This window comes from Phyllostomus discolor, chromosome 2 (genome assembly GCF_004126475.2).
Source record: "Phyllostomus discolor isolate MPI-MPIP mPhyDis1 chromosome 2, mPhyDis1.pri.v3, whole genome shotgun sequence".
Classification (NCBI taxonomy): Eukaryota; Metazoa; Chordata; class Mammalia; order Chiroptera; family Phyllostomidae; genus Phyllostomus; species Phyllostomus discolor.
In genome coordinates, this window is record NC_040904.2 from 211894124 (window position 1) to 211907669 (window position 13546).

General features: G+C 40.6%; 1 protein-coding gene across 1 annotated transcript in view; it reads right to left on the reverse strand.

Moving 5' to 3' along the window:
* Nucleotides 1-387: 387 nt before the first annotated feature.
* Nucleotides 388-13546, reverse strand: part of SLC25A17 (solute carrier family 25 member 17) — a 41329-nt gene continuing 28170 nt past the window's right edge. The window contains exons 5-9 of the mRNA XM_028533183.2: nucleotides 11457-11573; nucleotides 10366-10511; nucleotides 9933-10028; nucleotides 6936-7018; nucleotides 388-2107 (exon numbers count right to left, since the gene is read on the reverse strand). Of these exons, the coding sequence (XP_028388984.1) occupies nucleotides 1960-2107; nucleotides 6936-7018; nucleotides 9933-10028; nucleotides 10366-10511; nucleotides 11457-11573 (590 nt within the window). The 3' untranslated portion in view covers nucleotides 388-1959. The remainder of the gene's footprint in view (nucleotides 2108-6935; nucleotides 7019-9932; nucleotides 10029-10365; nucleotides 10512-11456; nucleotides 11574-13546) is intronic.

Sequence of the window (13546 nt, forward strand, 5' to 3'; positions counted from 1 at the left end):
CATTCTCCTCCTGTATAAAAATCAAAATCAGTTTTGTGCTTCCCACCCAAGCCCCACCACAGACACTCACAAAACTTAAAATAAAAGCAGTAATGGGCCAATTCTGCCTACCCTCCTGTCTTAGGTAGGAAACCAGTATTCAGTCTAGTCCCCGGATTATTAGCTGTTCCCAGCTCCTGTTTTCTGGAACAAAACAATGATCTTTCAATTACCACCAGTTTGATAATCATATATTTTGAAATTATCACAATGGCCAGAGAGGAAAGAAGAGAAAGAAATTTCTGCTCTCCAACAGAACTAAGTACCAGAGGCCACAGACCTGTTCTCATTGCTCTCTGGCTCTGACCGCATTGTATTTATAAATTAAAAACCTGTCATTTTGTTACAGGGACAAAACACAATTCATAGGAGCCTAAAAAGCTGTTCTACTAATGTCAAGAGTTTGCTTCTTGAGTGGCTTCAGATGTCTAAATTCACTCCTAGCTACACAGTGCAAGTCCTACCCCCTGTGCTGTAAAGAAAAGTAAATGATGACATAGGACTCTAGCTTTTTTCAGAGGTTGCTTTAATTCATTAGTCCATCTTTCCTTTGAGAAAAATCTTTGTCTTGGTTTCTATAATTGAAAACAATTCTATTTTCTGTTGGGTCAGGTGCACTAAGGTCTCTCAAACTTTATTTTTAAAGATTTTATTTATTTATTTTTATTTTTAGAGAGGTGGGAAGAGAAGGAGGGAGAGAAACATCAATGTGTGGTTGCCTCTTGCCCGCCCCCTACTGGGGGCATGAATTGGCTCACAACCCAGGCATGTGCCCTGACTGGGAATCAAACAGGTGACCCTTTGGTTCGCAGGCCGGTGCTCAAACTTTTATCACCTGTAGATCTTGTTAAAATGCAGAATATAATTCAAAAGGTCTGGGACTACATGTCCAACCAACTCTCAGGTGATGTCTATGCTACTGCTTGATGCACCACACTCTTGAGTAGCAGGACTCTAAGAAATGTTTTCAAATAGAAATAACCTTAATCAGATGTTCACTGACAAAAATAAAAAAACAAAAACAAAAAAAAATACAGCTTCCTCCAACAGTTTGCAAAGGGAGATAATATTCCAGAGCCTAAACAAGATATTTGCTTCCTTCCCCTTTTTTTTGTGACTTTTACCAGCTAGTTGAAAACCCAATGTAATAGCTTAATAAAGGGCATGTCCTTGGTGCTGACAATTTATTGGGGCTTTATGGCTGAACATAAAACTTCAAGCCTTTTGTTATAAAAGAGTTGACTCAAAATAAATATTTTAAAATTGTCATATACTAATCAATAAGTAATGTTTACAAAGAGCTTATAAGAGAATCACGTGGGATTAATAATTTTCATTTCTCTCCCCAAATAAATAGCTCATATACTAAAGAAGACACTTTTCTTTAAGCAGGGGGAAAAAAGCCCAACAAAAATAAAACCATACTCCCCTGGCATAGTCATATTATTATTTTTGGTGAGGAAAATACCAAGATTAAGACATAAAAGGTATATGAGGAGAATTTCATAGTATTAAATTTGTCCTAGAACCTGGGGAAGGGTTCAGGGAAAGAGAACAGCTGGTAAACTTAAAGATTTTTAACGGGAAAAAGATTACACGTGACAGCAACAGTCCTTTCTCCTTGTGGAAAACTAACACCCCCTCCCCCTGCACTTAAAATTTTAGGTTGTCAATAATGCTTTCTCTTCACATGACCATTAGCCCAGCCTCCCCCAGAGAATTCAACCAACCATCATAAAAATTAAGTTGGTAAACCGGTTCAGCTGGCTATACTCCATGTTACCCTTAAATGCCTTTGAAGCCAATGAGGGTAAACGTTCACGGTGGAAAGAGCACGAGTAAAAAAAGAAATCACTTCTCCTCTCACGGAAGGAAACTCCCATCTCGAGCACCTTGCCTCACTCTGCAGGGGAAGGTGTCTCAATGCTTGTGCGCACTCTTCAGCCCCATAACTGTGAAGGTCGCAGCCGTCAGCTTCTCGTACACAAGGAACATGAGAGCAGCAGTGAGGACTGTCTGCAGCAGTTTGGCTTCAAGGCCTTTGTAGAGTCCCATTATTCCAAACCGCCTAAAAGGAAAGAAGTTTGAAAAACATTAAAGGCTTTCTTTATAAAAGTCAACTCCTGCACCAAAGAAACAGGCCACTGCTCTAACTGGTGTGGCTCAGTGGGTTGGGCTCAGGCTCTGAACCAAAAGGGTCGCTGGTTCAGTTCCCAGTCAGGGCACATGCCTGGGTTTCAGGCTGGGTCCCCAGTTGGGGGCACACAAGAGGCAACTGGTGGATTTCCCCCCCTCTCCTCTTGCTCACAGATGTTTCTTTCGCTCTCCCCACTCTTCCTCTCTCTAAAAATAAATAAATAAAATCTTAAAAAAAAAGAAAAAGGCCACTTTGACAGCTACTTCATAAAGGTTTATCCTTCAGAATCAAAACAAGCAATACAAGTTTTAGATGTTAACAGACTTCTGTTGCCAAAGTACTTATTATCTTTAATGGTATTTGAAGACTGATTCAAGTTTAGTATTCATGAGCCACCAATCCTTTGTCTTTACAATAAAACCATTAATTAGTGGAATGCTGACACTATCCCAGACAGGATGCAGATCATAAAACCATCTGAATGACAAGATCTGAGATCTAAGAACTTTTAGATCTTTAACACTCTCCCAGCTCAGTTATTTCAACATAACAGTCCTTAAATGGTAAGAAAGCTGCAAACTGGTTTGGATCACTTTAGCCTCAACAGAACTAGGCAAAGTGACAGAAATGAAAGCTACCCCATTTTCCATCTTCCCATACATTTGACCTTCTAACCCAGTGGTTCTCAAACTTAACATACATCAGAATCACCTGAAGGGCTTGTTAAGCCACAGATTATTGGGTCACATCTCCAGAGTTTCTGATTTACTAAGCCTGGGATGGGATCCAAGAATTTGCATTTCTAGGAAGTTCCCAGGTGCAGATCATCCCTTTGGCACCAATCCTCCAACCACAGAGAGCGCTTGCAACCAGGAGTTCGGAGTAAATGCTTCTCCACAGCTAGCAAACTCGTCTCATACGCCAGCTCATCTGCACCTCTAGGGCTGTACTCAGCACGAACACAGACAGTACAGCTAATCAAGTGCTCCATGCGCAAGCTGTTCTGTTTTTTATGTATCTGCTATGTGTGAAAACCTATTATTTGGGACAAATCATGTGATAAATAGGAATGAAGAGCCCTGGCCCATATATTTCCAGTTCATTAATTAACGTGAATTACGTTGCCCTCAAGAAAGTCTGCTCCAGTGTTTCTCAACGTGAGGTCTGCTGTGGTAAACAGAAAAGATATATATTGGTCTGTTTCTGGTTCCTGGCACAGAGCTCCCCAAGCCCTTGTAATTACTTGAGCAGTAAGAGCACTAGGAGCATCTCTTGTTCTACTGGTTGGTCTTTGACCACAGTTCCTGACAGAGTTCCTAAATCCCTTGGAATATCCTGGGTAACTGCAGTGTCTTTTATTGTAATGAGGTGACCCCTGGGTGGGCAACTTGATGGTGGGGGTGGTCATCAAAAAAAACCAAGCCATGAATAGAGGCTTGGAATTTTCAGCCCCACCCCCATCCTCCAGAGAGGGGAGAGCGCCAGACAGGGAGCTGACAGACCTGCCCACGTGATGAAGCCTCCGTAAAGGCCAGCAGTACGCAGTTTGAAGAGCTCCCAGGTAGGTGGACACATCCGTGCACCAGAAGGTTAATGCACCCCAACTCCAAGGGCACAGAAGCTCCTGTGCTCAGGACCCTCCCAGGCCTCACCCTATGTACCTCTTCATCTGGCTGTTCCTCTGTATTATCATGTACTTCAATAAACACACGTGTTTCCTTGAGATCTGTGAGACACTCTAGCAAAGAATCAAATCTCAAGGGAAAAGGGTCTTGGGAACCTCTGGTATATGGCCAAGTGAGACAGAAGTTTATGGATAATCCAGGGACCCATGACTTGCAACGGGTATCTGAAGTCTGGTGGGACTGAAGTTGTGCCAGCCTTCGAATCAAAGGGTCGCTGGTTCGATTCCTGGTCAGGGCACATGCCTGGGTTGCAGGCCATGTTCCCCAATGTGAGGCGCACAAGAGGCAGCCACACATTGATATTTCTTTCCCTCTCTTTTTTCCTCCCTTCCCCATCTAAAAAAAATAAATAAATAAAATCTTAAAAAAAATAAATTTTAAAAATTCAGTTTCTCGGGTGTACTTTCCATATTTCAAGTGCTCAATAGCTGCATGTGGTTAGTGGCAACCCTACTGGACAGCGAAGGTATTTCCATCATTGTAGATGGAATGCTCTTCATTCACCCAACAGTTCTTTTTTTTATTTATTTAAAGATTCTATTTGTTTATTTTTAGAGAGGGAAGGGAGGGAGAAAGAGAGAGAAACATCAATGTGCGGTTGCTGGGGGTCATGGCCTGCAACCCAGGCATGTGCCCTGACTGGGAATAGAACCTGCGATACTTTGGTTCGCAGCCCACGCTCAATCCACTGAGCTACGCCAGCCAAGGCTCACCCAACAGTTCTTGAATACACACTGAGCCTCTGAGGTCGAACATCTTTCTCTGCTTCCATCTCTCTGGTGTTGGGCAAGTCACTTTCTTTCTCCAACCCTGTTTCCTAATCTGCAACAATGGAAATATAGTCCCCTTCCACACATAAAAGGCTGAGGGAGAACCAAACAAGACAAAAGATGTAAAACATACTAGATTTGAAAACTGTATAATGCTACAGATTTCTAGTTGACACTACCTCCTTAAAGTTCTTGTTAACTACATTGTTCTTAACTCCCACAATGCTGGTAAAGATGGAAATTGGTATCACTTTTTAAGGTAAATTTGGCTATGTTTATCAAAATTTGATATGTTCAAACTCTCTTTTTTTAAAAAAGAGTTTATTTATTTATTTTTAGAGAGAGAGGAAGAGTAGGAGAAAAAGAGGCAGAGAAACATTAATGTGTGGTTGCCTCTCACATGCCCCCCACTGGGGACCTGGCCCGCAACCCAGGCATGTGCCCTGACTGGGAATGGAACCAGCGACCCTTTTGGTTCGCAGCCTGCAGTCCGTGCATTGAGCTACACCAGCCAGGGCTGTTCAAGCTCTTTATCCAGGTAATTCCACTTTAAGGAATTTTCTCTACAATTACAATCACCCAGGTGTAGAAAGCTAAATTTATGAGCAATCCATTCAGCAATGTCTGTAAAGGTAAAAACCTGGAAAAAAACTATCCATCAATAAGTGTACTGGTCAATAAATTATGGTATATTTTGTAACAGAAAACTAAGTAATCACTATAAAAAGTTAGGTACTTAAAAAAATAAGATAATTTATGGATACTGGTATGAAGGGTTGTTTGTGATACTAAGTTTATATAAAGGCAAGTTGCAAAGCAGTATTACCATAGGATCCATTTACATAAAAATGAATACCCAACATATAGGTTTTATATAATTTCCTGGAAATACAAAGGGGGACCCCCCAAAACATTGGAATTATCTTCTGGAGGGCAGGCCCCTCGTAGTACAGGCTTCCCCCATTAGCTGAGTGTTCTAGGAACCCATCTGTATCAGTGCACCAGCTGACATTGTTGTGAGAGGCTGCATTCGACTTCAGTGAATTTTTCTTTTTAAGACTCTTTCAATGCGTTTGCCCATTTCATGATGGGTGGTTACAAGTGCACCTGACCACACCAATGTGCAGCAGCTTTTGACCAAAAATACCCCAGCATGACCCGTGCCCCACCCTCCTTATTCACCCAATCTCGCCTTGAGCAACTTTTTGTTTCCCTAGATGAAAAAAGTTCTTAAAGGGAAATGTTTTGCCAATGTGGAGGAGGTGAAACAAAAAACGGCAGAAGCACTAACAGGTATCAAAATCAGCGAGTTCAAAAACTGTTTTGAGCAGTGGGAAAGACATCTCGATAGGTGTACTGCATCAAGTGAGGAGTATTTTGAAGGTGACGGAAGTTTAAACATATAAGAATAAATACACAATTTAAAAAAAATAAATTCCGTTGTTTGGGGGGGTCCTCCCTAGTATATATCTTATATACTCAACTGTCAACAGTGATTGCCTCTTGGAAAAGAGAGAGGCAAGAGAGAAAAGGAGTAAATATACATGTATTTATAGCTTTATTGAAGTTTACATGAGTTCAATCTGATGAGCTTTGCCCAAGGCGCACACTCACAAAGTCACCACCACGTTCAGGACAGTGACTACCTCCGTCCCCTCCAGAACAGCCTCACATCCCTCTGTGACCGTTCCCCCCACCTCTCAGCCCCAGGTGAACACTGATGTGCTTTCTGTCACTACAGATATTTGCGTTTTCTCAGTTTTATATACCCGTATTTTGCCTGATATAACACGCACTCTTTTGCCCAATTTTTTGAGGGAAAAATAAGGATCCCATATATGTATAATAATTCCGCATATAAATGTGCACAAAAACGTTGGTGTGCATTATACACGGCAAATGCGGTACGTAGAATCATGCAGTACGAATTCTTTTATGACTGATTTTTACTTGGCATCACTTTTTTGAGATTCATCCGTGTTGTTGCATGAATCAATAATTTTTTCTTTTTTTATTTCTAAGTAGTATTCCATTATACAGAGATACCACAATTTATGTATCTGTTCACCTGATGATGAACACTTGAGCTGTTTCCAGCTGCTGACTTACGCATAAAGCTGCTATTAACAAGTGCTGTCATACTGCACCAAGCCCCTAAAATGAGACATGTCTGAGCGCAGCAGCCAAGGGAGAGGCTTCCAGGCCACCCCTGTCAAGCCAGGGGCGCGAGTGAGACAGCGCCAACCGCCCCTGAGACGGGGGCTGTTGAGAGAGGACAGAGCGTGAAACACCCACAAAGCTCACCTTACTCGCTGGTGAAGAAGATAGAGAACATTGCGAAGACTCCCCAGTGTTCTGTTTTCGGGGTTGAGCCTGTGACGTCCAAACTGGGGAAGGAGAAGAAAGAAAGACTGCTTAGTACTGCTTTCTTTACCTCAGCTTCTACCTGCAGAGGAAATTCCGTTGGGAGTGGTACCTTACATCATACACCGATAAAAATATCCAGCAGGTATGTAGATTTCATTGATCTTCTATTTTTCACTGAAATAAATGAACTATTTGAATAATATAAAATGAAAATAAGAAATATGTTTCAATGAAGTGAGCATGAGAATTTTCACTTTGCAGAAAATTATGAGGAAAATTCTACCTCAAAAGAAAAAGAAAGATGCTCACGAAGATCTATAGATATTGCTGGTATGGCTTAACTTCCAGTCTTTTAAGAAGTTCTGATAAACATTATACTAATTAATTAGAACCATTACAGTCCAAGTTGTTCACATTAATATATTTACATTATAAAAGTGTCAAAATAATTATTTGAATGCTACTGAATTCCCTTGTATTAAGTACCAATTTTTATTTATTTTTTTAAAGATGTTATTTATTTATTTTTAGAGAGAGGGGAAGGGAGGGGGAGGGGGGGAAGAGAGGGAGGGAAACTGATGTACAAGAGGTACATCGATAGGTTGCCTCTTGTATGCCCCCAACTGGGGACCTGGCTTGCAACCCAGGCATGCGCCCTGACTGAGAACTGAACTGGTGACCTTTCGGTCCTCAGGCTAGCACTCAATCCACTGAGCCACGCTAGCCAGGGCTTAAGTACCAATTTTTAAATAGTACATTAGAAAAATACTTTTAACAGAAAGTAGTAATTTTTTAAACTGAAATACTCTCACTGCTACCCCCATTTTATTCCTCAATAAGTCCTTTCAATTCTTTTCCCCAAAACAGATCATGACTCTTTCCCTGTCTCATCTCTGCTCTCCACTGCTACCACGTTAGTCCAGGTCACCATCACCTCTCACCTGTGTTCCTGAAATAGCCTCCTACCTGACTGTCCCCCCTTTCCCTTAGCCTCTGACCAATACATCATCATAGCCACACTAATCTTCTAGAATTGTATTGAGTTGCCCAGAAAGCTCATTTGTTTTTTTTTCTGTAAGATAGCTCCAATAGAGGCTTAGTTGTCTTTAACATCATTTGAAACAATTTTGTGGACTGTATTGTGACAGCTGTCATATCAGTGTGCATTTAAAAAAACACATCAAAATTGGTGAATGTGCAGACATTTTAATACTGAAGATGGAAGAAAATACACAACATTTTCAGCATATTTATTTATTTTTAACTGTTACTCAAGTACAGATTTCTGTCTTTTCCTTTTTCCCACATATTATGCTTTATTATTTCAATAAAGATAAAAGCACAACAGAAATGCAAAAAAAGATTTGTGCAGTGTATGGAGAAGGTGCCATGATTAATTGAGTGTGTTAAAAATGGTTTTCAGTTTTGTGCTGGAGATTTCTCACTAAATGATAGTCCCTGGTTGGGGAGACCAGGTGAAGTTGATAGAGATCAAATACAGACATTAATTGAGAACAATCAACATTCTACCACACAGGAGACACACAAATATGCAAATCAATAAAGCTACCTGTGAAAATGAAAAATGTGTCTTTTATTTTATGGAAAAAAAGCACAGACTTTTTGGCCAACCCAATAAATCAATCACATTACTCCCCAGTGTCAAACCCTTCAAAGGCTTCCCACAAACGGAAGATAAACTCTAGACCTTCCCTGCTACTTTTCCAACCTCATCCTGAGCCACACTCCAGCCAGAGTGGTCTCCTCTGGGTACCTAGGATTCACCAAGCTCTTAGAACGTCATGTTCCCTCTACCTAGAATGCTGTTTGCATAGCTGGGTCCTTATCATCATGTAATTTTTTTCTTCAATTAAAAAAAAATATGTATTGAATTTTAGAGATAGAGAAAGGAAGGGGGAGAAAGAGAGGGAGAGAGGGAGGGAGGAAGGAGGGGGGAGAGAGAGAGAGAGAAACAATAATTTGTTGTTCCACTAATCTATGCATTCATTGGTTGACCTTGCATGTGCCCCGACTAGAGATCAAACCCACAACCTTGGGGTATCTAGATGATGCTCTAAACAACTGAGCTACTCGGGCCAGGGCTTTCCTTTAAGTCTTGATTTACATATGCCTCCTCTGAGGAGCCCATCCCCAATCATCCTAGGTATCTAAGAAGAGCCCCACCATGCCCCTTTCCACTAAGTCACAGAAAGCTACTTACTTTCTTTGTAGCTCTCTTCTCAATTTGTAATTACCTATTTATTTTGCTTATTTACCCATTAATTCTCTCCTCAATTACCTCCATAAAGGCAGGGATTATGAGTATTTTATTTAACATGTATACCTAGCTTTTCACACAGAGTGGGCACTTAATAAACATTTCTTTTTTTTTTTTTTTATTTCAATCATTGTTCAAGTACAGTTTTCTCCCCCCTACTCCCGTTCCAGCCCCTCCACCCAACCCTCCCCCCTTCCCCCTAAACATTTCAATAAATAACTCAATAAGTAATCCAGAAATCTAAAAGTGTTCCAAAAAAACAAAGCACAATCATTAATTGCTCTTGAATAAACTAAGGGAATCAACCTCAGGTTTTGTAGAGGATAATCTGCCCTAGGGTACCCAGGAAATCAATCTGAATGAGAAGGAAGCAAACTTACACTTTTCTGAGTCTTTTAAGAACCCTTTGCCACAAATTGGGTTTTCTGAGACACTAAAAACTGCAAATGTAAACTTCCTTCCAAACCAAACAGGAAACCAACTGATAGCCAGCCTGGTTGGCAGAATATAACATAAACAAACAAACAAAAAGAATGAGGAATGCTCTGGCCTACCAGCTGACTACTCTATTGCTTTATTAATATCAACATTGCTTTAGAGAAACCACGCATTTTAGAATGTCGTTCAACTAAATGCAGGAAACCCCCAGCACTCACCCTCAGAATGGACTGTACCGTCTGCAAGGGATAGGTGACTGTGGTGGCAATTGCTTTGGCTACTGCACCAATGATGAACACATCCAAAGAAGAAAGCTGGGAAGCAAAGAAAGACAAACCATGTCATTCCAAACAACAAGAACAAGAGATTACTATTTGCTGCTTTCAAAATCAGGGACTACCTTCACCCTGGCTGGTGTGGCTCAGTGGATTGAGCGCTGGCCTGCAAACGGAAAGGTTGCTGGTTCGATTCCCAGTCAGGGCACATGCCTGTGTGGCAGGCCAGGTCCCCAGCTGGGGGCGTGTGAGAGACAACCGCTTCTCTCTCACATGACAACGTTTCTCTCCCTCTCTTTGTCCCTCCCTTCACTTCTCTCTAAAAATAAATAAATAAAATCTTTTAATAAAAACATTTTTAAAAATCAGGGATTACCTTTGTTCGTTTCTTTAAAAGCTGCCGTTTTAAGCCTTCATAGAACATGAACTGGATGGCAGGATTGAAAACCAACAGCAAGGAGGGAAACGTGCCGTTCCACAAAGACAAGAACCCTTCATCTCGAATGATTTGGTGGAAAGCATCTAAGCAAGAAATCACGGATATGTGATGACAGTCCCTTGACTAGAGGAGACAGGGCGAATTCTGTTCAAATGTATCCAGACTAGAAACCACATGGTCCTGTCTTGTAATGGTATTTTAGGGGCAAGTTCATGAGTTAACTATTTTTTAATAATTATCAGACACTGATAGTCACCCAGTTATTGAGAGACAACTTCAATCATAGGGAACTCCTCTGGAAAGTCTGGGGTCAGAATGTCAAGTTTTCCTAAGTAATTATCAGCACCACTGGGAACTCTGTACTACAGAAATTTGTGAACTGATAGCCCACGTGTTCCACAACAAAGGCCAGTGAAACAAGAAGTACGATAGTTACTTGGAGTCTGTTTTATCAGACTGGCTTACAAGAAAACCACTGTTCTCATCACGAACATGGGAAAGAAGAAGCTGGCAGTGTGATACTATTAAAAAGCAGAAGCTCATAGATACCAGACATTAATCTGGTTTCTTTATCCAAAGATAACACTAGGAAAAAAAAGTATAGTATATTATTCTTCAGCTACATCACCCTTCCCACCCACACTCATGGTAGCAGTTACTCCTCTACCCCCTGTCTTTGGGCTTAGCCATGTGCTATGCTTTGGACAAGAGGATGTTATCAGACACATTGCAAACAGGGGCTTGAAATATGTTTGCACGACTGGGTGTGTCTCTTGTGCATCGCCATCAATAAGAAAAGAATATGCTCAAGCTGGTCCCAGAAAGATGACGAGACACATGGAGCCGAGACTCCCAGGCTGAGAACGGCCTAGATGAGCCAAATCCCTATCAATCCACAGACACTTGAGCTAAAGAAATGCTTACTATGAGATCTGAGGTTATCTTTATATAGCATTATCTTACCAATAAATTCCAGATACAAAGAATAAAGAAAACCCTTAAACAGAAACTCACCAAGAAACACTTACCAATAATACCTTTATAGTTGGTTGGTACAATGTCTTCATTCCTAAACTTTGCCCCTTGCAGCTTCAGTCTGGTATTTACCACCCAGAGCGGCGTCGTCAGCAACACATTCACCACTCCTTTAAAAAGAAAGAGGGAGAGACAAAGGAAAAGCAAAATGTAACCTTTTAAGCTTTGTTGTCTTATACAAAAGCTACAATCCCATGTTCCACTTATACTTCTGCCCCGACCTACTAGGAGACCTAAGGTAAGGTGTCTCTTTGGGCCAGGGAACAACACAAGCCACTACTGTTAGAAGCAACTCAGAAGCCTTGCTGATAGTAGAATGCCTAGCAATAGTATCTTTCCACATGAGAAGAGTAGTAAGTTTCCTCATTTGTATAACAGGAGATAATCTATTATATAGCATCCAAAGTAGCAATTCTGATAAAGTTTTAAATACAATTTTTCAGAAACACCTTTAAGAGATGTGGCTTACTGATCACATGCTAAGTCCATGGCAACATCAGATAAAACACACAATTTACAAGTATCCTGTAAGGAGCTCACATGGTTTTAAGTGAGTATGGGCCTGGTATAGTGGGTGACAAGTGGGAGAAAGTGGTGACATTGGCAAGTGCTTCCACAGGGACTAGACTAGAGGACTGTAGACGAGTTCCTCGTCACGTAAGGAATTAGGACAGGCAGGCAGCAAGCAGCAGTTAGGAACTGTCACAAAACACCTGAAACAGCTTTACAAGCATCATGATCCTTACAAGCTTAAGGATGGGGATCTTGGCCCCCCCAGGTTGCCTCAGAGTGGAACAAAATGAGCCAGGTGCTTCTCTTTTGAAAACACATGTTCCCAATTTAACACCATCTTGAGATACTAACACATTCCCCATCAGTCCTGAAAGGATTAAAACAAACAAACCAGAGAGAGTTGTAACAAAGTACCTGACGCATAGTATATACTTTATAAATATTTGTTAAATAAATACTGAACACATGAACCAATGAACAAACTCAGTCAACAACCATACATGGAGCTATCTGGCGCTAACCGCGCTGTGAAGAACCAAGAGGTGCAGTCCTAAGGAAGAGGAATCTCTTTTACTAAAAGTCATTGAAACACAACATGAGGAAGAATGTTTTGATTTAAGGAATCTCAAAATATACCAAGAAAAAGATTGTGCAACAGCCAAGAGATTAAAATTGTTTTCATTTGTTGCATACAGTTGCAAAAGTAAAATGTTTTGCTACCTCTCTCTTAGGAGGATTATGAGAATACATTTCTCAAAATAAAAGGCATTATTAAGTAATTTTATGAGTGTGCCTGTCATATTTTTATAGTCACATAACACCAAGGAGTCATCTTTAGCTATGACTCAATATATTCATACATTGTCACTTGAGGCATTGATCAGAATCTGAGTAAGTCTTACTGAGAGATTCTAGCTGGTCTCATTTTAAAAAGCACTAGTGCCCAAAAAGCCAAGGCAGAATAGCAATACATGCCCACCTGCCCAGACTTTGTAGTGCATCCCTATTCAGTGCAAGGCACACACCACTTAACAATCAACAGCCAGAAAAACCAGACTAAAAAGTGCTACTGAGTAGGCTGCCTTAAAAAAAAAAAAAAAAAAATGACGACAGGAGAGCTCAGAGCCAGAGATCACAAGCATCAATGGATACTGTAGACAGAGACAGGGTACATACCTTTCTAAACAAATGAAACAAATTGCCCATTAAATAAATTCTTTAGAAATCAAAATTTCCTTCATGTTCTATTCAAGAAGTAGGTACACACAAAACATGTCAGGTAGTGCAGCCAAGATTAAGATTTCACCATTATGTAAAATTCTGCTTTCATACCCCCTTTATTGACTGAGGTGAAAGAATGAGAGGATACTATGCACAATCTCAAGTACAAAAATGCACTACATCATTTAAAGAGAATATAGAGTCCTTGTAAGAACATTTTGTATTTCAAAGCTTTTTATCTGAGAAGTTCAAGTACTCTGTTTGTCACCTAAGCCAAAATAGATACAGATTTTTTAAACACTATAACTTTATGAGTTCTGGGAAAAGACACTCAAAATACTTGAGGATC